The sequence below is a fragment of the Coregonus lavaretus genome (genome assembly GCF_964263955.1).
Source record: "Coregonus lavaretus genome assembly, contig: HAP1_SCAFFOLD_504, whole genome shotgun sequence".
Lineage (NCBI taxonomy): Eukaryota > Metazoa > Chordata > Actinopteri > Salmoniformes > Salmonidae > Coregonus > Coregonus lavaretus.
In genome coordinates, this window is record NW_028159303.1 from 93320 (window position 1) to 119030 (window position 25711).

The window sequence follows — 25711 nt, forward strand, 5'->3', positions numbered from 1 at the left end:
GACAGTCAGCCAAGGCTAGAGAGACCCAGACAGTCAGCCACGCCTAGAGAGACCCAGACAGCCAGCCAGACAGTCAGCCACGCCTAGAGAGACCCAGACAGCCAGCCACGCCTAGAGAGACCCAGACAGCCAGCCACGCCTAGAGAGACCCAGACAGCCAGCCACGTCTAGAGAGACCCAGACAGTCAGCCAAGGCTAGAGAGACCCAGACAGCCAGCCACGCCTAGAGAGACCCAGACAGTCAGCCACGCCTAGAGAGTCCCAGACAGTCAGCCAAGGCTAGAGAGACCCAGACAGCCAGCCTACCAGCAGGACAGCCAGACTCTCTGTAATCCCCTACTATTTCCCCCTTCTTGGATCCTGGTCCATTCCCATTTGGCACATGGACACTCTTTCCAATATCACTCTATCCCACTGTGATGGATCTTTCCAACATCACTCTATCCCACAGTGATGGATCTTTCCAACATCACTCTATCCCACAGTGATGGATCTTTTCCAACATCACTATCCCACTGTGATGGATCTTTCCAACATCACTCTATCCCACAGTGATGGATCTTTCCAACATCACTCTATCCCACAGTGATGGATCCTTCCAACATCACTCTATCCCACAGTGATGGATCTTTCCAACATCACTCTATCCCACAGTGATGGATCTTTCCAACATCACTCTATCCCACTGTGATGGATCTTTCCAACATCACTCTATCCCACAGTGATGGATCTTTCCAACATCACTCTATCCCACAGTGATGGATCTTTCCAACATCACTCTATCCCACTGTGAGAGATCTTTCCAACATCACTCTATCCCACAGTGATGGATCTTTCCAACATCACTCTATCCCACTGTGATGGATCTTTCCAACATCACTCTATCCCACTGTGATGGATCTTTCCATCATCACTCTATCCCACAGTGATGGATCTTTCCAACATCACTCTATCCCACTGTGATGGATCTTTCCCTGCATTTGGAGCTGCTAAGTCTCAACTCTTAGCTGACCACCAGCCCCACCTCACCACTGTGTTACCATTCAACCCTGGCTAGCCATGTCTTTACACACGCTATAGTCTGTTGACACATAACCACTGGGATTTCAACATTCTGTGGGCTAAAGGGATGTCTTGGCCAAATGGTGTCATATTTGGGGTTGGTTTACCAATTACCACAGGTCCTATTTGTAAGTCGCTCTGGATAAGAGCGTCTGCTAAATGACGTAAATGTAAATGTAAATGTCCCAGGCCCTGGAATGGAGAGAAGGGTGATCTGTTGATGTTCAGAACCCCACCACTAGATGGCACTGTGGGTCTGCCCATGTCTTATTTTTACATGTGGTCTGATTTTCACTCTTTGTGCTTTTAGTTCATCCCCCAAACTTGTTTTTGATATTATGTTTCATTACAGAGAAAATTGGTTGTCACATTTTGCAGAGTCATCACTTGCCGTTGACTACAATGCGTTATGAAAATGTGGCTAAAGCATGTTAGAAAACACTGCAAAATACTCCAACAAAATACTCCAACAAAATACTCCAACAAAATACTCCAAACCAACTCATATTACATCCAAATCCTGGTCTGAATGATGTCTCTACACTACATTATTTTATTTTGTATTCTACTGTCCCATAAATTCAAACAAGGATTTATGGCACAGTGGACATTTCTTTAAAAGGGTTGAGTGCAGAGACGACATTCAGAATGGGATCCTGACGTAATATGAGTTGGTGTGGAGTGTTTTCTAATAGGCTTTAGACTTATTTGCACATTGCATTATAGCCAATGGCAATTCTCTCTTTAACAAAACAAAATATCACAAAAAGGGTGGGGGGGGCTCAACACAGAAAGAGTGAAAATACAGCCACATGTAAAAATGGGTGAACTTCCCCTTTAACAGCGTTTTGAATGTTCACTGTGAACAAAACACATGTTGCATCACTCTCACTCACACACACACACACACACTCACACACACACACACACACACACACACACACACACACACACACACACACACACACACACACTTTGAACGTTGTCATATACATGTTGCCTAAAACTGCCAATGGGAAAGTATTATGTTTGGTTTATTGATTACTTGATCAATCTGGTCAATCGTTCTCTCTCTCTCTCTTTTTTTACTCCCTCCATGTTTGTCTCTGTCTCCAGGACCTGGTGTTCACCCGTCACAGACCGGGTCTGATGGGTCACTGTGATGTTCTGGTCCACAGTCGACACTCTGCCAACTCCACCACCCTACGACCAGGCCTACCCACACAACCACCCAAGTTCCTGCTCACCGCTGTGCCAAGGGTGAGTCCCCGGTGTGTGAGCGAGGGTGTGTGAGAGAGTGCTGTGTGTGTGTGTGTGGAAGAGAGAGCAAGGTAAATAAATATGTGGTCCAACAGAGGACAAACAGAACGCAGGAGACGTTTTTAGAAGTCACTGTTTGTTTAGAGTGCAGCTGGAAGCCACCGCAAGGGGGCCCTACACACACACACACACACAGAGAATACACACACATACACACACACACACACACACACACACAGAACACATGTTAGGCAGATAAGGCTGCTCATTGTTGCATGTTTCCAAAGACAACACATCCTCCCCCCGTCCCTTTCCTCGCTCGACCACCCAACCTGCTGCACTGTCTCTCTCTCTCTCACACACACACACACACACACACACACACACACACACACACACACACACACACACACACACACACACAGAGAGATCCTGCTGATTCACCGATCATAGCTTCCACATCAACAAAGAGACCTCGTTCCCTCCCTCCCTCCCTCTTCGTCTCTCTCTCTCCCTCCATCCATCTATCTTTCTCTCTCTCCCTTGTTCCATCCATCCATCCCTCTCTTCCCCATCCTTGGAATAACCAAAACACAGGGGTCAACTCAACTGTAGACCCTTCAGTCTGTGTACCATTCTGGGTTAATTAGTCGGACCATAGCAAGATCAAAGTATCCCCTAATCAAACTCTAAAGAGCTTGTGCCCACCGCTCTTTAGAGTTTGATTTCCCTCATGGAGTTGGCAGAGCAGAGACCCATGCCGGTGCCAGAGTGGCAGCACGTCCATTATTTATTATCACAGAGAACTAGGGCCTGTGACCCCGGCCTGTGACCCCGGCCTGTGACCCCGGCCTGTGACCCCGGCCTGTGACCCCGGTTGACCGTTGTAGCATAGCTTGCCTCTCGGTGCTGAACCCTGGTGTATTTTACCTGCCGAACCCTGGTGTATTTTACCTGCCGAACCCTGGTGTATTTTACCTGCCGAACCCTGGTGTATTTTACCTGCTGAACCCTGGTATGGAAGGATAATATCCTAATTCTGTGAGAGGCTGAGGGATTCTCCCTCTGTCAGTTAACTGGCTGTTTAGAGAAGGGGCACAGGATGGGTCCAGAGGGGGCACAGGATGGGTCCAGAAGGGGCACAGGATGGGTCCAGAAGGGGCACAGGATGGGTCCAGAGGGGGCACAGGATGGGTCCAGAAGGGGCACAGGATGGGTCCAGAAGGGGCACAGGATGGGTCCAGAAGGGGCACAGGATGGGTCCAGAAGGGGCACAGGATGGGTCCAGAGGGGGCACAGGATGGGTCCAGAAGGGGCACAGGATGGGTCCAGAAGGGGCACAGGATGGGTCCAGAAGGGGCACAGGATGGGTCCAGAAGGGGCACAGGATGGGTCCAGAAGGGGCACAGGATGGGTCCAGAGGGGGCACAGGATGGGTCCAGAAGGGGCACAGGATGGGTCCAGAAGGGGCACAGGATGGGTCCAGAGGGGGCACAGGATGGGTCCAGAAGGGGCACAGGATGGGTCCAGAAGGGGCACAGGATGGGTCCAGAGGGGGCACAGGATGGGTCCAGAAGGGGCACAGGATGGGTCCAGAGGGGGCACAGGATGGGTCCAGAAGGGGCACAGGATGGGTCCAGAAGGGGCACAGGATGGGTCCAGAAGGGGCACAGGATGGGTCCAGAGGGGGCACAGGATGGGTCCAGAAGGGGCACAGGATAAGCACTGATCTGTATGAATCACCCCAGCAGGAAATCTTGTTAACCCTGTCATATTTTCCTCTGTTTAACAAATTGTGGATTTTGTCGCATTGGAGTCATGAGCCCGGACCTGGGGTTGTGTGGCCAGCTGGCAGTTGGAATGAAACTTAATCAAATCAACATCGGAACACTTAATCAGAATGACAACATTGGAACACAATTCTTTCTTTTTTATTGCTCCTTAGGTAACGGCGGTTCCCATGGAGCGTTACTGTGACGACCGCAGCGCTGAGTACGAGTGGCAGGAAACGCTGGCAGGAGGGGGCATGGCCGCCAAGCAGTGCTTCCTGTACGGCTCCCCTGATCTGGCCTCTGATTGGATGTCCCGAGCCAACGCTTTCTACCCACGATGCCCTGGGGGAGTGATGGCGCTCTACCCCCGCCACGGCTGGTCCTACATCAGAATACCAGGTACGGAGACGCAGTGTGTGTGTCCGTGTGTTTGCGTTGAATTAAAACAGAGGAAACACTTTCGCTAGTCCTGCCGCCCTGCAATCAGACGACACATAATGTGTGTGAGGGGGGAACCCTCCTCTGTTCCCTACTCCCCTGTAGTGTGTGTGAGGGGGGAACCCTCCTCTGTTCCCTACTCCTGTAGTGTGTGTGAGGGGGGAACCCTCCTCTGTTCCCTACTCCTGTAGTGTGTGTGAGGGGGGAACCCTCCTCTGTTCCCTACTCCTGTAGTGTGTGTGAGGGGGCGAACCCTCCTCTGTTCCCTACTCCTGTAGTGTGTGTGAGGGGGGAACCCTCCTCTGTTCCCTACTCCTGTAGTGTGTGTGAGGGGGGAACCCTCCTCTGTTCCCTACTCCTGTAGTGTGTGTGAGGGGGGAACCCTCCTCTGTTCCCTACTCCTGTAGTGTGTGTGAGGGCCCTCCTCTGTTCCCTACTCCTGTAGTGTGTGTGAGGGGGCGAACCCTCCTCTGTTCCCTACTCCTGTAGTGTGTGTGAGGGGGCGAACCCTCCTCTGTTCCCTACTCCTGTAGTGTGTGTGAGGGGGGAACCCTCCTCTGTTCCCTACTCCTGTAGTGTGTGTGAGGGGGGAACCCTCCTCTGTTCCCTACTCCTGTAGTGTGTGTGAGGGGGGAACCCTCCTCTGTTCCCTACTCCTGTAGTGTGTGTGAGGGCCCTCCTCTGTTCCCTACTCCTGTAGTGTGTGTGAGGGCCCTCCTCTGTTCCCTACTCCTGTAGTGTGTGTGAGGGCCCTCCTCTGTTCCCTACTCCTGTAGTGTGTGTGAGGGGGGGAACCCTCCTCTGTTCCCTACTCCTGTAGTGTGTGTGCTGGAGCCTTAGCCCTAGTTGTGCGGCTGTGCTGTGAACCAGAGGATCTAGGGCCTGCCGGCTGTGCTGTGAACCAGAGGAACTAGGGCCTGCCGGCTGTGCTGTGAACCAGAGGAACTAGGGCCTGCCGGCTGTGCTGTGAACCAGAGGAACTAGGGCCTGCCGGCTGTGCTGTGAACCAGAGGAACTAGGGCCTGCCGGCTGTGCTGTGAACCAGAGGAACTAGGGCCTGCCGGCTGTGCTGTGAACCAGAGGAACTAGGGCCTGCCGGCTGTGCTGTGAACCAGAGGATCTAGGGCCTGCCGGCTGTGCTGTGAACCAGAGGATCTAGGGCCTGCCGGCTGTGCTGTGAACCAGAGGAACTAGGGCCTGCCGGCTGTGCTGTGAACCAGAGGAACTAGGGCCTGCCGGCTGTGCTGTGAACCAGAGGAACTAGGGCCTGCCGGCTGTGCTGTGCACCAGAGGAACCAGAGGAACTAGGGCCTGCCGGCTGTGCTGTGCACCAGAGGAACCAGAGGAACTAGGGCCTGCCACTCTGGGAGGGTAAAGCCTGTGGGAGAACCACCTCGGGTCACAGCTAAGCAGGACAGGGAAAGCCTGGGTCAGGGGTTCAGGCTGGGCTAACACAGAACCAATCTATCACAGTCCTGTCACTTCCAGAGCGCGTGTGTGTGCTAAACCTTAGCCTCTTTATGAAGCACACAAAGGCTTCTGGAGACCTGCTACGGTGTTTATCACAGAGCTGCTACGCTATGTCAGATCAGATGACTGATTTGTGGTGAGGGTTAGAGGTTTACAAAGACTTCCGCTCTCACAGACCTAGCAACCCTACACTTTAAATTATGATAACATCTCACTTTTGGTTTGGACTCGTATTGCTTTTATCTAAGTCTTCGGCCCTGGGAATGTGGTGTGTGTGTGTGTGTGTGTGTGTGTGTGTGTGTGTGTGTGTGTGTGTGTGTGTGTGTGTGTGTGTGAGAGAGAGAACAGTCTAAGAGCTTGTGAAGTTTTCGGGGGAAAGGACAAAGTGAGGAAGTTTGAAGTTTGACCGTCGGTCATTGTTCCAGTGATGAGGTAATGCTAATGTAGTGTACAGTACTGTGTGTGTTCAGCATGTGTATGTTCAGATAATCCATCCACCTGACAGGTGTGGCATATCAAGAAGCTGATTAAACAGTATGATGATTACACAGGTGCACCTTGTGCTGGGGACAATTAAAGGCCGCTTTAAAATATGCTGTTTTGTCACACAACACAATGCCACACGTCTCAAGTTTTGAGAGAGCGTGCAATTGGCATGCTGACTGCTGGAATGTCCACCAGAGCTGTTGCCAGAGAATTGAATGTTCATTTCTCTACCATAAGTTGCCTCCAACGTCGTTTTCGAGAATTTGGCAGTACGTCCAACCGGCCTCACAACCGCAGACCAGTAGTATTTCTGACTATAATAAAGCCCTTTTTGTGGGGGGAAAACTCATTCTGATTGGCTGGGCCTTGCTCCCCAGTGGGTGGGCCTGGCTGGCAAGTGGGTGGGCCTATGCCTGCCCAGCCTAATGAATTTATTTCAATTGACTGATTTCCTTATATGAACTGTAACTCAGTAAAATCTTAGAAATTGTTGCATATTGCGTTTTATATTTTTTCAGTATAGAATGTTAGAAATTACAATTATATATTTTTATTTTATTTTTTATTTTTAGTCATTTAGCAGACGCTCTTATCCAGAGCGACTTACAGGAGCAATTAGGGTTAAGTGCCTTGCTCAAGGGCACATCGACAGATTTTTCACCTAGTCGGCTCGGGGATTAGAACCAGCGACCTTTCGGTTACTGGCACAACGCTCTTAACCACTAAGCTACCTGCCGCCTAATTTCTATGTGTGCTGCTGCTGCATTGTGGGGGGTGTCGCCTAGGCAACCGATGACTCTTCTGCTAGTTTCTTGTTGGTTAGTGCTATCCGGGATCCTTGGGACATCCATACCCTAAACTCTAACCGTAATCATTTTTTTATTTGTAATTTTTTTTAGGGGGTAGATCAGCTTTAATATTGCAGATAGATTGTGACTTCCATCAATGTAATTGTCTGCATCACTTCCAATCCCCAATATGTTTTTCCCCCGCAAATACACTGCTCAAAAAAATAAAGGGAACACTTAAACAACACAATGTAACTCCAAGTCAATCACACTTCTGTGAAATCAAACTGTCCACTTAGGAAGCAACACTGATTGACAATACATTTCACATGCTGTTGTGCAAATGGAATAGACAACAGGTGGAAATTATAGGCAATTAGCAAGACACCCCCAATAAAGGACTGGTTTTGCAGGTGGTGACCACAGAACAATTCTCAGTTCCTATGCTTCCTGGCTGATGTTTTGGTCACTTTTGAATGCTGGCGGTGCTTTCACTCTAGTGGTAGCATGAGACGGAGTCTACAACCCACACAAGTGGTTCAGGTAGTGCAGCTCATCCAGGATGGTACATCAATGCGAGCTGTGGCAAGAAGGTTTGCTGTGTCTGTCAGCGTAGTCTCCAGAGCATGGAGGCGCTACCAGGAGACAGGCCAGTACATCAGGAGACGTGAAGGAGGCCGTAGGAGGGCAGCAACCCAGCAGCAGGACTGCTACCTCCGCCTTTGTGCAAGGAGGAGCAGGAGGAGCACTGCCAGAGCCCTGCAAAATGACCTCCAGCAGGCCACAAATGTGCATGTGTCTGCTCAAACGGTCAGAAACAGACTCCATGAGGGTGGTATGAGGGCCCGACGTCCACAGGTGGGGGTTGTGCTTACAGCCCAACACCGTGCAGGACGTTTGGCATTTGCCAGAGAACACCAAGATTGGCAAATTCGCCAATCAGATTTCTCTTCACAGATGAAAGCAGGTTCACACTGAGCACATGTGACAGACGTGACAGAGTCTGGAGACGCTGTGGAGAACGTTCTGCTGCCTGCAACATCCTCCAGCATGACTGGTTTGGCGGTGGGTCAGTCATGGTGTGGGGTGGCATTTCTTTGGGGGGCCGCACAGCCCTCCATGTGCTCGCCAGAGGTAGCCTGACTGCCATTAGGTACCGAGATGAGATCCTCAGACCCCTTGTGAGACCATATGCTGGTGCGGTTGGCCCTGGGTTCCTCCTAATGCAAGACAATGCTAGACCTCATGTGGCTGGAGTGTGTCAGCAGTTCCTGCAAGAGGAAGGCATTGATGCTATGGACTGGCCCGCCCGTTCCCTAGACCTGAATCCAATTGAGCACATCTGGGACATCATGTCTCGCTCCATCCACCAACGCCACGTTGCACCACAGACTGTCCAGGAGTTGGCGGATGCTTTAGTCCAGGTCTGGGAGGAGATCCCTCAGGAGACCATCCGCCACCTCATCAGGAGCATGCCCAGGCGTTGTAGGGAGGTCATACAGGCATGTGGAGGCCACACACACTACTGAGCCTCATTTTGACTTGTTTTAAGGATTTTTGTGTGATTTTGTTGTCAGCACATTCAACTATGTAAAGAAAAAAGTATTTAATAAGATTATTTCATTCATTCAGATCTAGGATGTGTTTGTGTTCCCTTTATTTTTTTGAGCAGTGTGTGTATATATGTGTGTGTATATATGTGTGTGTGTATATATATATATATATATATATATATATATATATATACATGCATACATATACAGACGTGTGTGTGTATATATATATACATACATACATACATACATACATACATACATACATACATACATACATACATGTCCTTTTTTAAAATTTATTTTCCTTTATTGCTTTCCAACCCCACCACCCCTCCCCTAATTGGAGTAAACTAGTGAACAACAACGCTTAGGCCTCTACTTCCAGCTTATACATACTATATACATTTTATGGACAGTCAATTTTACAATAATTATATTTTGTTTGTTTTTACTCCTGAACTTCCTCTACCCTCAACCTATCTGATCATTTTCATGATGTCCATCCGGTTTGCTTCTATATGCCATATCTTTCTAACTGTGCTCTTTCACAAAAGTTCTTAACCTATATACTAATTATGGACACAGTATGTTTTACATTAGTTATCTTTGTTAGTTGTTACTAGTCCCAACCTTCAGCTCCATTCAACCCCTCCTATCAATCTCTTAACACCATCCATATTGGATTTCTACTTGCCATATATTTCTCAACTGTACTGTGATGTTTCACAAAGGTTCTGAACCCTTCTATTCTCATTGTTTCTACAGGTTGTAAATTGAAAATAAAAGTTTTTGCTAAAAGTATAATTATATTATTGATCGATTGACTATGACTTTTCAGATCACCCAGTAATGCTATCTGCAGGGTTAGCTCCAGGTAAATATTGCAATCCTTCAGCCATTCCTGGACCTGTGACCAAAAATAAACTACAAATGGACAGTACCAAAACAGATGATCTAATGATTCTGTCTCTTCGCAGCAAAATCTGCCGAGCTGGGAAGATTGTGTCCCCCATATAAATAACATTCTATTGGTTGCAAGAATTTTGTATAATTTTAAATTGAAAAATTCTAAGTTTTGAATCCGGCGTTTTGCGTATCAGTTCATAAACCATTTGCCATTGAATCGGTACGTCAAAAATCTCTTCCCAACTATTTTGCAATCTATATGGGACGGCTGTCAATCCTTTGGTCCTTAAATGAAACTGGTATACTTTGTTATTTATCACTTTAACTAATTATGTTCTTTAATGCGGCCGACAGACAAGTTCCTTACATTTTCCCCCTTCCACTTTCCTCTTCCGTTTTTGCGGTAAGGCTGCAATTATTTGGTTGTAATTTTGGGTAGAGCAGACATTTCCATATGTTTTTGTTAGCTGCATGTGCGACATAACTCCACCAGTCCTACCTATTATATAATTTACGAAGATTATACCTTTTTTATACATTTTTTCAAAAAATAATAGTTTTTTATCAATTAGTATTTTTGAGTTTAACCACAATATTTGTTGCATTATTTCCTCCGAATTCATATTCATTATATAAATAGGCCCGTTTAATTTTGTCTGGCTTGCCCTTCCAAATAAAATGGAATATTTTTTATTCATATAATTTAAAAAACTGTTCGCTAGGCGTAGGCAAAGCCATAAGCAAATACGTAAACTGGGATAATACTAAAGAGTTAATCAGGGTGATTTTTCCACAAATAGACAGGTATTTACTTTTCCATGGTAGCAAGATCTTATCTATTTTTGCTAACTTTCTATTAAAATGTATTGGAGTGACATCATTTATTTATTTTGGGATATGTATTCCGAGTACATCACCATCAGACCATTTTATTGGTAAACTACACAGTATTGTACATTCTTTATCTTTTAGTGATCCACTACGTAATATAGTACATTTATCATAATTTGGTTGTAATCCAGAGAGGTTAGAAAATGTATCTAGATCCTCTATGAGGCTGTGGAGGGTTTCAAGTTGTGGATTTAAAAGAAAACATGAATCATCAGCGTACAATGACACTTTTGTTTTTTAGCCCTGGATTTCTAATCCCTAAATATTATTGTTGGATCTGATTTTAATAGCTAACATTTCGATGGCCATTATAAATAGATATGCCGATAGTGGACAACCTTGTTTTACTCCTCTTGACAGTTTAAAACTTTCTGAGAAATAGCCATTATTTACTATTTTACACCTAGGGTTACTATACATGATTTTAACCTTAACCATTTTAAATGTAAACTTCAATGGGGACATCCCAAGGATCCCGGATAGCACGGACCAAATAAACTCTCTCTCGCTCGCTCTCTGCATCTCTCTCTCTACCACCTCCCTCTCTCTCCCCCCCTCCCTTCATCTCTCCCTCCCTCCCTTTCTTAGGAATCCCAGCCCCACACCTTTAGAACAAATGACTGCTATGATGAATGTTGTTTGTTTGAGCATGGCGTGAGCCACTTATCAGTATCAGTCAAGAAATCTAGTCATGGAATCAAGCTTTGGTGGGTCCAAACTAAGGCGTCAGTGACTTGAGTTGATGATTGATGAAAGAGTTTTGACCTTTAAAAAGAAAGACTTGTTTGTTTGGTAAACATGAGGCTGGTGTCAAGGTCACCTTTCTACTGTCTGTCTCTCAGCTTACCCTTAGCAGTTTAGGGACATGAACGACAACTTATAAAGGCTCCCTAAAGCGATCGTAAAGTCTTCACAAGCTTCTACATTATTTACAAATCATTCCTACATTTTATAAGCAAAGTCATGCGACCTAAAGAGTACAGCTGATGCTGAAAAGCACCAGAGGAAGATTCTGTGGAAAGTTCCTAATGAGGACCTGGCTAAAACACCCTGTTGCTGTGTGTGTGGCGTCCGTCTGTCACAGTAAGTGAGGAGGAGCAGGCTCGCTAAATGACTGGTCTCTCACAATAGCTTCTGTTTTCTGTTTATTGTTAGGTGTGGGAGCCTTTGTCGTGGCTAGGAGGCAAGTGTGTGAGAGAGGTAGAAGTGGTGTGTGTGTGTGTGTGTGTGTGTGTGAGAGAGAGAGAGAAAAATAATTCTGGTGTGTGTCTGAGAGGGCTGTGGGAAACAGTGTTGTCTTCCTGTCCCTTCAAGAATCTCCGCTCTCCACTAAAAAGACAGGAAACCTCCCTGGCCTTCTGATAGACACACACACACGCACACACACACACACACACACACACACACACACACACACACACACACACACTGGCCTTCTGATAGAGAAGCAGAAACAACACCGTCAGGGAGCTAGCCTGGCTGTTAGCTACATCATTGTTTACTGTCTGACTGGCTTTGGCCATGGCTGAATGGCTCTACTTCATGCAAACCACAGCTCTGAACACTCTGTGCCTTTCACTTTCCTTCTCTGCTCTGCTCTGTTCCTTCTCTCCTCTGTTCCTCTCTGCTCTGTTCTGTTCCTCTCTCCTCTGCTCTGTTCCTTCTCTCCTCTGTTCCTCTCTGCTCTGTTCTGTTCCTCTCTCCTCTGCTCTGTTCCTTCTCTCCTCTGTTCCTCTCTGCTCTGTTCTGTTCCTCTCTCCTCTGCTCTGTTCCTTCTCTCCTCTGTCCCTCTCGGCTCTGTCCCTCTCTGCTCTGTTCTTCTCTGTTCTGTTTTACTCTGTTCTGTTCTGCTCTGTTCCTCTCTGAAACAGAACTCTCCCCCATGTGACCTACTTGTTGTGTGTATGTACTGACATGTATGTGTAATTGATAGATGCACACACACACACTACATTGTAATGTTTTTAAATGTATGTCAATTGTAAAGTATTTTGTCTATAATGTATTTTTAGTTATATGTCGGACCCCAGTAAGCCTAGCTGTCGCCATTGGTGTTGGCTAATGGGGATCCTAATAAATCAAATATCTGCTCTGTTCGTCTCTGCTCTGCTCTGTGGTGAGAGCAGACCATTGTGGTGTATTACCCACTAAACACAGAGTAGAACAGACAACCATCTTCTTCAAATCAAATCACATTTTATTTTTCACATGCGCCGAATACAACAGGTGTAGACCTTACTGTGAAATGCTTACTTACAAGCCCTTAACCAACAATGCAGTTCAAGAAAGAGTTATGAAAATATTTACTAAATAAATGAAAGTATAAAATAAAATAAAAATAGTAACACAATAAAATAACAATAACGAGGCTATATACAGGGGGTACCGGTACCGAGTCAATGTGCGGGGGTACAGGTTAGTCGAGGTAATTTGTACATGTAGGTATGGGTAAAGTGACTATGCATAGATAATAAACAGCGAGTAGCAGCAGTGTAAAAACAAAGAGGAGGATGTCAATGTAAATAGTCTGGGTGGGCATTTTATTAATTGTTCAGCAGTCTTATGGCTTGGGGGTAGAAGCTGTTAATGAGCCTTTTGGTTGTAGACTTGGCGCTCTGGTACCGCTTGCCGTGCGGTAGCAGAGAGAACAGTGTATGACTTGGGTGACTGGAGTCTTTGACAATTTTTTGGGCCTTCCTCTGACACCGCCTGGTATAGAGGTCCTGGATGGCAACCTGGTATATATAGTATCCTCTGAGAGCCAGAGTGCCAGGGTCATAATTAGCCTCTCTCTCTCTCTCTCTCTCTCTCTCTCTCTCTCTCTCTCTCTCTCTCTCTCTCTCTCTCTCTCTCTCTCTCTCTGTCTGTCTGTCTGTCTGTCTGTCTGTCTGTCTGTCTGTCTGTCTGTCTGTCTGTCTGTCTGTCTGTCTGTCTGTCTGTCTGTCTGTCTGTCTGTCTGTCTGTCTGTCTGTCTGTCTGTCTGTCTGTCTGTCTGTCTGTCTGTCTGTCTGTCTGTCTGTCTGTCTGTCTGTCTGTCTGTCTGTCTGTCTGTCTGTCTGTCTGTCTGTCTGTCTGTCTGTCTGTCTGTCTGTCTGTCTGTCTGTCTGTCTGTCTGTCTGTCTGTCTGTCTGTCTGTCTGTCTGTCTGTCTGTCTGTCTGTCTGTCTGTATGAGAAAACGGTGACCTACACTCTGAATGACCTAAAATGATCAATCCCAATTTAGTCTTTAATAGTCAGGCCAACCCAAGCTGTACTGTGTTGTAGGCTATTAGTAGTCCTACTATTGAAATAGATAAATGAGGCTGTCAACTGAGTCAGAAATATCACACTTTAGCAAAACAACAAAATTGGATGTTCTAAGTCTATAACAATGCTTAAACCACATCAGGAGACCACTTTTGAGGTCTGGGGAAACATCTAAGAAATTTAGATTTTTGAGTGTAGTTACCCTTTAATTCAAGTGTACAGGCCCCTAGCACTGTTGTTGGGTTACAGGTGTTTCTGTAGCACATGATATGGAGTTTGCTAAACAAAAGGCCACTGGATTGATGCATGTAGTCATGATATCATTCTGCCAGGTAGGAATAGGCATAGGCTGTTGAAGGTTTTTGGGAAAGCCTTTCCATCTACCAGAAGACAGTTAGGCCTATCATTAGAATAGCTATATTTGTCCTCTTCCTTCATTGTTTGAAACCTAGACGTTTTACTTCATATAATGAGGCATGTCTTACCTTGCTTCAAAGTAGCCTATAGCCAAAATCCCACCATAGAAACGTGTAGGAAATTATTTTATAAAGACCTCATATGCATTCTCCTGTTGTATTGGTTTTCTTTCAACTGTCTTTCATTGTCTAGCAGCCAAAGGCATTATCCCAGTCATATTAGCAACCCATGATAGCTGTTGCATCTTTAGATCTCCCCTCTTTATACATTTCTAACGGATGTTTTCATCTCTGTCCATGAAACCACTTGCATGTGAGGTACATTTTAGAACAGTGTTTCCCACAAATTTCATTTTGAAACATTGGCCCATAGGTCTACCTCCGTGTGCACATTGCTGCACCTAAAATGTGAAGAAATAATAGTTTATCAACATTTTAAGCTAAACGTTCTGATCTGTTTCATCAGCCTTATGATTTGGGGAAGATTGGAGGGGAGGAAGGAAGGATTGTGAAGGGGTAAATACCATGGTACAGTAGCTGAAGAGGGTTGGATAGGGTAGTATGGAGGTAATGAAGAGGGTTGGATAAGGTAGTGAGGAGGTAATGAAGAGGGTTGGATAGGGTAGTGAGGAGGTAATGAAGAGGGTTGGATAAGGTAGTGAGGAGGTAATGAAGAGGGTTGGATAAGGTAGTGAGGAGGTAATGAAGAGGGTTGGATAGGGTAGTGAGGAGGTAATGAAGAGGGTTGGATAAGGTAGTGAGGAGGTAATGAAAAGGGTTGGATAGGGTAGTGAGGAGGTAATGAAGAGGGTTGGATAAGGTAGTGAGGAGGTAATGAAGAGGGTTGGATAAGGTAGTGAGGAGGTAATGAAGTGGGTTGGATAGGGTAGTAAGGAGGTAATGAAGAGGGTTGGATAAGGTAGTGAGGAGGTAACGAAGAGGGTTGGATGGGGTAGTGAGGAGGTAATGAAGAGGGTTGGATAAGGTAGTGAGGAGGTAATGAAGAGGGTTGGATGGGGTAGTGAGGAGGTAATGAAGAGGGTTGAATGGAGTAGTGTGGAGGTAATGAGGAGGGTTGGATAGGGTAGTGAGGAGGTAATGAAGAGGGTTGGATAAGGTAGTGAGGAGGTAATGAAGAGGGTTGGATGGGGTAGTGAGGAGGTAATGAGGAGGGTTGGATAGGGTAGTGAGGAGGTAATGACGAGGGTTGGATGGGGTAGTGTGGAGGTAATGAGGAGGGTTGGATAGGGTGGTGTGGAGGTAATGAAGAGGGTTGGATAGGGTAGTGAGGTGGTAATGAAGAGGGTTGGATAGGGTAGTGAGGTGGTAATGAAGAGGGTTGGATGGAGTAGTGTGGAGGTAATGAAGAGGGTTGGATAGGGTAGTGTGGAGGTAATGAAGAGGGTTGGATAGGGTAGTGTGGAGGTAATGAAGAGGGTTGGATGGGGTAGTGAGGAGGTAATGAGGAGGGTTGGATAGGGTGGTGTGGAGGTAATGAAGAGGGTTGGATAGGGTAGTGTGGAGGTAATGAAGAGGGTTGGATAGGGTAGTGTGGAGGTAATGAAGAGGGTTGGATAGGGTAGTGAGGAGGTAATGAAGAGGGTAGTGAAGAGGTAATGCAGAGTGTTGGATGGGGTAGTGAGGAGGTAATGAAGAGGGTTGGATAGGGTAGTGAGGTGGTAATGAAGAGGGTTGGATAGGGTAGTGAGGAGGTAATGAAGAGGGTAGTGAAGAGGTAATGCAGAGGGTTGGATGGGGTAGTGTGGAGGTAATGAAGAGGGTTGGATGGGGTAGTGAGGAGGTAATGAAGAGGGTTGGATAGGGTAGTGAGGTGGTAATGAAGAGGGTTGGATAGGGTAGTGAGGAGGTAATGAAGAGGGTAGTGAAGAGGTAATGCAGAGGGTTGGATGGGGTAGTGAAGAGGTAATGCAGAGGGTTGGATGGGGTAGTGAGGTGGTAATGAAGAGGGTTGGATAGGGTAGTGAGGTGGTAATGAAGAGGGTTGGATGGAGTAGTGAGGAGGTAATGAAGAGGGTTGGATAGGGTAGTGTGGAGGTAATGAAGAGGGTTGGATAGGGTAGTGTGGAGGTAATGAAGAGGGTTGGATGGGGTAGTGAGGAGGTAATGAGGAGGGTTGGATAGGGTGGTGTGGAGGTAATGAAGAGGGTTGGATAGGGTAGTGTGGAGGTAATGAAGAGGGTTGGATATGGTAGTGTGGAGGTAATGAAGAGGGTTGGATAGGGTAGTGAGGAGGTAATGAAGAGGGTAGTGAAGAGGTAATGCAGAGTGTTGGATGGGGTAGTGAGGAGGTAATGAAGAGGGTTGGATAGGGTAGTGAGGTGGTAATGAAGAGGGTTGGATAGGGTAGTGAGGAGGTAATGAAGAGGGTTGGATGGGGTAGTGAGGTGGTAATGAAGAGGGTTGGATAGGGTAGTGAGGAGGTAATGAAGAGGGTAGTGAAGAGGTAATGCAGAGGGTTGGATGGGATAGTGAAGAGGTAATGCAGAGGGTTGGATGGGGTAGTGAGGTGGTAATGAAGAGGGTTGGATAGGGTAGTGAAGAGGTAATGCAGAGTGTTGGATGGGGTAGTGAGGAGGTAATGAAGAGGGTTGGATAGGGTAGTGTGGAGGTAATGAAGAGGGTTGGATAGGGTAGTGAGGAGGTAATGAAGAGGGTTGGATAAGGTAGTGAGGAGGTAATGAAGAGGGTTGGATAGGGTAGTGAGGAGGTAATGAAGAGGGTAGTGAAGAGGTAATGCAGAGTGTTGGATGGGGTAGTGTGGAGGTAATGAAGAGGGTTGGATGGGGTAGTGAGGAGGTAATGAAGAGGGTTGGATGGGGTAGTGAGGAGGTAATGAAGAGGGTTGGATAGGGTAGTGAGGAGGTAATGAAGAGGGTAGTGAAGAGGTAATGCAGAGGGTTGGATGGGGTAGTGAGGTGGTAATGAAGAGGGTTGGATGGGGTAGTGAGGAGGTAATGAGGAGGGTTGGATAGGGTAGTGAGGAGGTAATGAAGAGGGTTGGATAAGGTAGTGAGGAGGTAATGAAGAGGGTTGGATGGGGTAGTGAGGAGGTAATGAGGAGGGTTGGATAGGGTAGTGTGGAGGTAATGAAGAGGGTTGGATAGGGTAGTGTGGAGGTAATGAAGAGGGTTGGATAGGGTAGTGTGGAGGTAATGAAGAGGGTTGGATAGGGTAGTGAGGAGGTAATGAAGAGGGTTGGATAAGGTAGTGAGGAGGTAATGAAGAGGGTTGGATGGGGTAGTGAGGAGGTAATGAGGAGGGTTGGATAGGGTGGTGTGGAGGTAATGAAGAGGGTTGGATAGGGTAGTGTGGAGGTAATGAAGAGGGTTGGATAGGGTAGTGTGGAGGTAATGAAGAGGGTAGTGAAGAGGTAATGCAGAGTGTTGGATGGGGTAGTGAGGAGGTAATGAAGAGGGTTGGATAGGGTAGTGAGGTGGTAATGAAGAGGGTTGGATAGGGTAGTGAGGAGGTAATGAAGAGGGTAGTGAAGAGGTAATGCAGAGGGTTGGATGGGGTAGTGTGGAGGTAATGAAGAGGGTTGGATGGGGTAGTGAGGAGGTAATGAAGAGGGTTGGATGGGGTAGTGAGGAGGTAATGAAGAGGGTTGGATAGGGTAGTGAGGAGGTAATGAAGAGGGTAGTGAAGAGGTAATGCAGAGGGTTGGATGGGGTAGTGAGGTGGTAATGAAGAGGGTTGGATGGGGTAGTGAGGAGGTAATGAGGAGGGTTGGATAGGGTAGTGAGGAGGTAATGAAGAGGGTAGTGAAGAGGTAATGCAGAGGGTTGGATGGGGTAGTGAGGTGGTAATGAAGAGGGTTGGATGGGGTAGTGAGGAGGGTTGGATAGGGTAATGAGGAGGTAATGCAGAGGGTTGGATGGGGTAGTGAGGTGGAGTGTACTTTCTCTGATAGCAACCATAAGATGAAGTAACCTAACTTGTCTTTTGGGTGAACTATCCCTTTAAATCCTCTTAAACCCACGTTTTTATTTCCTGGCCTAGCTTTCTTTCTTTGGTCAAAATTTGCTCATTTTTATGACTAACCAACCATTTTGCATTACGCTGAAAACACATGTAGCTTATTTATGTCAAGCTATAAGTGTTGTTTTGGAAGGAGGTAGACCACCAAAGTCCTCAGTCATTTCTTAAAAAGATCAATCACGTTTTATTTTAATCAGTCCCTTTTTAAGAAACGGCAGTTGTTTAGAATAACACTTCCATATACAGCACAGAGCTCTGTGTTTGGTGAGGCTGAGGCCGCTGGGGTTAGGGAAAGTGGCCGTTAGGAATGCTTCTAATGTGGTGAGAGAGCAGTTGAAGTGTTGCTCTGTTTGGATGCAATGCAAAGGTCAAACACAGCATACAAAAACATCTCCCTCTTTTGGCAACAAATTGTCTCGTACTCTTCTTCCTTGACAAAGTTGCAAAAGCTCTCGACTGTGTTTAGTGGAGGTAATGGAAATGTTGTTTGTTTGCCAAAGCAGAGGATGATGATAATATGATGATAATATGATGATAATATAATGATAGTATGATGCTAGTATGATGCTAGTATGATGATAGTATGATGATAGTATGAGAGGGTTGAGATGGCCTGTGTTGTTGTTACCTTGGAATGTGGCTAGGGGGTACCATGGTCGGTTGGGTCTGGGTGGTACCATGGTCTGTTGGGTCTGGGTGGTACCATGGTCTGTTGGGTCTGGGTGGTACCATGGTCTGTTGGGTCTGGGTGGTACCATGGTCTGTTGGGTCTGGGTGGTACCATGGTCTGTTGGGTCTGGTGGTACCATGGTCTGTTGGGTCTAGGTGGTACCATGGTCTGTTGGGTCTAGGTGGTACCATGGTCGGTTGGGTCTGGGTGGTACCATGGTCGGTTGGGTCTGGGTGGTACCATGGTCGGTTGGGTCTGGGTGGTATCATGATCTGTTGGGTCTGGGTGGTACCATGGTCTGGTGGGTCTAGGTGGTACCATGGTCTGTTGGGTCTAGGTGGTACCATGGTCTGTTGGGTCTAGGTGGTACCATGGTCTGTTGGGTCTAGGTGGTACCATGGTCTGTTGGGTCTGGGTGGTACCATGGTCTGTTGGGTCTAGGTGGTACCATGGTCTGTTGGGTCTGGTGGTACCATGGTCTGTTGGGTCTAGGTGGTACCATGGTCTGTTGGGTCTAGGTGGTACCATGGTCGGTTGGGTCTGGGTGGTACCATGGTCGGTTGGGTCTGGGTGGTACCATGGTCGGTTGGGTCTGGGTGGTACCATGATCTGTTGGGTCTGGGTGGTACCATGGTCTGTTGGGTCTAGGTGGTACCATGGTCTGTTGGGTCTAGGTGGTACCATGGTCTGTTGGGTCTAGGTGGTACCATGGTCTGTTGGGTCTAGGTGGTACCATGGTCTGTTGGGTCTGGGTGGTACCATGGTCTGTTGGGTCTAGGTGGTACCATGGTCTGTTGGGTCTGGGTGGTACCATGGTCTGTTGGGTCTAGGTGGTACCATGGTCTGTTGGGTCTAGGGGGTACCATGGTCTGTTGGGTCTAGGTGGTACCATGGTCTGTTGGGTCTAGGTGGTACCATGATCATGGTCGTCTCCTGAGTGGCGCAGTGGTCTAAGGCACTGCATCGCAGTGCTAACTGTGCCACTAGAGATCCTGGTTCGAATCCAGGCTCTGTCGCAGCCGGCCGCGACCGGGAGACTCATGGGCGGCGCACAATTGGCCCAGCGTCATCCAGGGTAGGGGAGGGAATGGCCGGCAGGGATGTAGCTCAGTTGATAGAGCATGGCGTTTGCAACGCCAGGGTTGTGGGTTCGATTCCCACGGGGGGCCAGTATAAAAAATATATATATATATATATGTATTCACTAACTGTAAGTCGCTCTGGATAAGAGCGTCTGCTAAATGACTAAAATGTAAAATGTAATGATCTGTTGGGTCTAGGGGGTACCATTCTAGGGGGTACCATGGTCTGTTGGGTCTGGGTGGTACCATGGTCTGTTGGGTCTAGGTGGTACCATGGTCTGTTGGGTCTAGGTGGTACCATGATCTGTTGGGTCTAGGTGGTACCATGGTCTATTGCGTCTGGGTGGTACCATGGTCTGTTGGGTCCAGGTGGTACCATGGTCGGTTGGGTCTAGTGGTACCACGGTCTGTTGGGTCTAGGTGGTACCATGGTCTGTTGGGTCTGGGTGGTACCATGGTCGGTTGGGTCTAGTGGTACCACGGTCTGTTGGGTCTAGGTGGTACCACGGTCTGTTGGGTCTGGGTGGTACCATGGTCTGTTGGGTCTAGGTGGTACCATGGTCTGTTGGGTCTGGGTGGTACCATGGTCTGTTGGGTCTAGGTGGTACCATGGTCTGTTGGGTCTGGGTGGTACCATGGTCTGTTGGGTCTAGGTGGTACCATGGTCTGTTGGGTCTGGGTGGTACCATGGTCTGTTGGGTCTAGGTGGTACCATGGTCTGTTGGGTCTGGGTGGTACCATGGTCTGTTGGGTCTAGGTGGTACCATGGTCTGTTGGGTCTAGGTGGTACCATGGTCTGTTGGGTCTGGGTGGTACCATGGTCTGTTGGATCTGGGTGGTACCATGATCTGTTGGGTCTAGGTGGTACCATGGTCTGTTGGGTCTGGGTGGTACCATGGTCTGTTGGGTCTAGGTGGTACCATGGTCTGTTGGGTCCGGGTGGTACCATGGTCTGTTGGGTCTAGGTGGTACCACGGTCTGTTGGGTCTAGGTGGTACCATGGTCTGTTGGGTCTGGGTGGTACCATGGTCTGTTGGGTCTAGGTGGTACCATGGTCTGGTGGGTCTAGGTGGTACCATGGTCTGTTGGGTCTAGGTGGTACCATGATCTGTTGGGTCTGGGTGGTACCATGGTCTGTTGGTACCATGGTCTGTTGGGTCTGGGGGGTACCATGGTCTGTTGGGTCTGGGTGGTCTCTCTCTCTCACTCCTTCCATGCCTTGCTCTCTCTCCATGTCTCTCTCCCTCTGTCGCAAAAGCCTATTACAGGTCTTTGATGGTGGGGCATGGTGTTTATCATGGAGGCCTGGTGAGAAGGCTTGTCCGGTACAGTCTGCGATGTCACGACCGCCACCAGCCCTACTGAGCCAGACTGTATCTACTGTCTGTCTCAACCGCAGCTCTCTTCCTGTCTGTCTGCCTCCCTCCTTCTCTCAATCCGTCCCCTGTAGCTCAGTTGGTAGAGCATGACGCTTGCAACGCCAGGGTTGTTGGTTCGTTTCCCACGGGGGGCCAGTATGAAAATGTATGCACTCACTAACTGTAAGTCGCTCTGGATAAGAGCGTCTGCTAAATGACAAAAATGTAATCCTTCTCTTCCCCAGAACTCTATACAGGTTTATGGATGACTTCACTGACTCCTTCATCCCAATGAACTCTGCTCAGTTGTATGATACAGGCCTAGATAATCCTGCCTGCTTTTTCAGATTTAGATCATTCAAAGCTTTCAAGTTATGATGTTGATGTCATGGAATGTATGGCCTGAATGTCCTCCAAACATCCTCCAAAAGAATCACAGTTGTGTACTGGTTCAAATCAACAAGAACTTAGAATAAAAGTAATCTTGCTGCTCCCAAAAGTTTATGTATTATTTATCATCATAAAAGTGGATTTAAGATGCTCAACATGTAGGCCTAATGAGCTGTTCTGTTTCTCTCCCTTCTGCCCCTGTGTTCCAGACAAGGAGACCCTGATCACTGACAGTGGGAAGCTCCACACTCTAGACCTGCTGCTGTGTCGCCTCAAGGCTCAGGGACACCGAGTCCTCATCTACTCACAGATGACTCGCATGATAGACCTACTCGAGGTGAGTAGAGTACAGTAGAATGTAGAGTACAGTAGAATGTAGAGTACAGTAGAATGTAGAGTGCAGTAGAATGTAGAGTGCAGTAGAATGTAGAGTGCAGTAGGATGTAGAGTGCAGTAGGATGTAGAGTGCAGTAGGATGTAGAGTGCAGTAGAATGTAGAGTGCAGTAGAATGTAGAGTGCAGTAGAATGTAGAGTGCAGTAGAATGTAGAGTGCAGTAGAATGTAGAGTGCAGTAGAATGTAGAGTGCAGTAGAATGTAGAGTGCAGTAGAATGTAGAGTGCAGTAGGATGTGCAGTAGAATGTAGAGTGCAGTAGGATGTAGAGTACAGTAGAATGTAGAGTACAGTAGAATGTAGAGTACAGTATAATGTAGAGTGCAGTAGAATGTAGAGTGCAGTAGAATGTAGAGTGCAGTAGAATGTAGAGTGCAGTAGGATGTAGAGTGCAGTAGGATGTAGAGTGCAGTAGGATGTAGAGTACAGTAGAATGTAGAGTGCAGTAGAATGTAGAGTGCAGTAGGATGTAGAGTACAAGAGTGCAGTAGAATGTAGAGTGCAGTAGAATGTAGAGTGCAGTAGAATGTAGAGTGCAGTAGAATGTGCAGTAGAATGTAGAGTGCAGTAGAATGTAGAGTGCAGTAGAATGTGCAGTAGAATGTAGAGTGCAGTAGAATGTAGAGTACAGTAGAATGTAGAGTACAGTAGAATGTAGAGTGCAGTAGAATGTAGAGTACAGTAGAATATACAGTAGAATGTAGAGTGCAGTAGGATGTACAGTAGGATGTAGAGTACAGTAGAATGTAGAGTACAGTAGAATATACAGTAGAATGTAGAGTGCAGTAGGATGTACAGTAGGATGTAGAGTACAGTAGAATGTAGAGTACAGTAGAATGTAGAGTGCAGTAGAATGTAGAGTACAGTAGAATATACAGTAGAATGTAGAGTGCAGTAGGATGTACAGTAGGATGTAGAGTACAGTAGGATGTAGAGTACAGTAGGATGTAGAGTACAGTAGAATGTAGAGTGCAGTAGAATGTAGAGTGCAGTAGAATGTAGAGTGCAGTAGGATGTACAGTAGAATGTAGAGTACAGTAGAATGTAGAGTGCAGTAGAATGTAGAGTACAGTAGAATGTAGAGTACAGTAGGATGTAGAGTACAGTAGAATGTAGAGTACAGTAGAATATACAGTAGAATGTAGAGTGCAGTAGGATGTACAGTAGAATGTAGAGTACAGTAGAATGTAGAGTACAGTAGAATGTAGAGTGCAGTAGAATGTAGAGTGCAGTAGAATGTAGAGTGCAGTAGGATGTACAGTAGAATGTAGAGTGCAGTAGAATGTAGAGTGCAGTAGAATGTAGAGTGCAGTAGAATGTAGAGTGCAGTAGAATGTAGAGTGCAGTAGGATGTGCAGTAGAATGTAGAGTGCAGTAGAATGTAGAGTGCAGTAGAATGTAGAGTGCAGTAGGATGTAGAGTGCAGTAGGATGTAGAGTGCAGTAGGATGTGCAGTAGAATGTAGAGTGCAGTAGAATGTAGAGTGCAGTAGGATGTAGAGTACAGTAGAATATACAGTAGAATGTAGAGTGCAGTAGGATGTACAGTAGAATGTAGAGTACAGTATAATGTAGAGTGCAGTAGAATGTAGAGTGAAGTAGAATGTAGAGTGCAGTAGAATGTAGAGTGCAGTAGGATGTAGAGTACAGTAGAGTGCAGTAGAATGTAGAGTGCAGTGGAATGTAGAGTGCAGTAGGATGTAGAGTACAGTAGCATGTAGAGTACAAGAGTGCAGTAGAATGTAGAGTGCAGTAGAATGTAGAGTGCAGTAGAATGTAGAGTGCAGTAGAATGTGCAGTAGAATGTAGAGTGCAGTAGAATGTAGAGTGCAGTAGAATGTGCAGTAGAATGTAGAGTGCAGTAGAATGTAGAGTGCAGTAGAATGTAGAGTGCAGTAGAATGTAGAGTACAGTAGAATGTAGAGTACAGTAGAATATACAGTAGAATGTAGAGTGCAGTAGGATGTACAGTAGAATGTAGAGTGCAGTAGAATGTAGAGTGCAGTAGAATGTAGAGTGCAGTAGAATGTAGAGTGCAGTAGAATGTAGAGTGCAGTAGGATGTACAGTAGAATGTAGAGTGCAGTAGAATGTAGAGTGCAGTAGGATGTAGAGTACAGTAGGATGTAGAGTACAGTAGAATGTAGAGTACAGTAGAATGTAGAGTGCAGTAGGATGTACAGTAGAATGTAGAGTACAGTAGAATGTAGAGTACAGTAGAATGTAGAGTGCAGTAGAATGTAGAGTGCAGTAGAATGTAGAGTGCAGTAGGATGTACAGTAGAATGTAGAGTGCAGTAGAATGTAGAGTGCAGTAGAATGTAGAGTACAGTAGAATGTAGAGTACAGTAGAATGTAGAGTGCAGTAGAATGTAGAGTGCAGTAGAATGTAGAGTAGGATGTAGAGTACAGTAGGATGTAGAGTGCAGTAGGATGTAGAGTGCAGTAGAATGTACAGTACAGTAGAATGTACAGTAGGATGTAGAGTGCAGTAGAATGTAGAGTGCAGTAGGATGTAGAGTGCAGTAGAATGTACAGTACAGTAGAATTTACAGTAGAATGTAGTGTACAGTAGAATGTAGAGTGCAGTAGAATGTAGAGTGCAGTAGGATGTAGAGTACAGTAGAATGTAGAGTGCAGTAGGATGTAGAGTGCAGTAGAATGTAGAGTACAGTAGAATGTAGAGTAGAATGTAGAGTGCAGTAGGATGTACAGTAGAATGTAGAGTGCAGTAGAATGTACAGTAGCATGTAGAGTGCAGTAGAATGTAGAGTGCAGTAGAATGTAGAGTAGAATGTAGACTACAGTAGATGTACAGTAGAATGTAGAGTGCAGTAGGATGTACAGTAGAATGTAGAGTGCAGTAGGATGTACAGTAGAATGTAGAGTGCAGTAGAATGTACAGTAGCATGTAGAGTGCAGTAGCATGTAGAGTGCAGTAGAATGTAGAGTGCAGTAGAGTGCAGTAGAATGTAAAGTGCAGTAGAATGTAGAGTAGAATGTAGACTACAGTAGAATGTAGAGTGCAGTAGGATGTACAGTAGAATGTAGAGTGCAGTAGCATGTAGAGTGCAGTAGAATGCAGAGTGCAGTAGAATGTAGAGTACAGTAGAATGTAGAGTAGAATGTAGAGTACAGTAGGATGTAGAGTGCAGTAGGATGTAGAGTGCAGTAGGATGTAGAGTGCAGTAGAATGTAGAGTGCAGTAGAATGTAGAGTAGAATGTAGAGTGCAGTAGAATTGTAGAGTGCAGTAGAATGTGCAGTAGAATGTAGAGTGCAGTAGAATGTAGAGTACAGTAGAATGTAGAGTGCAGTAGGATGTACAGTAGAATTGTAGAGTGCAGTAGAATGTGCAGTAGAATGTGCAGTAGAATGCAGAGTGCAGTAGAATGTAGAGTGCAGTAGAATGTAGAGTAGAATGTAGAGTGCAGTAGGATGTACAGTAGAATTGTAGAGTGCAGTAGAATGTGCAGTAGAATGTAGAGTGCAGTAGCATGTAGAGTGCAGTAGAATGTAGAGTACAGTAG

At 46.5% G+C, this 25711-nt stretch overlaps 1 protein-coding gene across 1 annotated transcript in view; it reads left to right on the top strand.

Moving 5' to 3' along the window:
• LOC311123040 (chromatin-remodeling ATPase INO80-like) overlaps positions 1 to 25711 on the top strand; it is a 91611-nt gene that overhangs the window by 41256 nt on the left and 24644 nt on the right. Inside the window, exons 25-27 of the mRNA XM_084197328.1 lie at positions 2179 to 2322; positions 4268 to 4493; positions 22001 to 22128. Coding sequence (XP_084053454.1) covers positions 2179 to 2322; positions 4268 to 4493; positions 22001 to 22128 — 498 coding nt within the window. The remainder of the gene's footprint in view (positions 1 to 2178; positions 2323 to 4267; positions 4494 to 22000; positions 22129 to 25711) is intronic.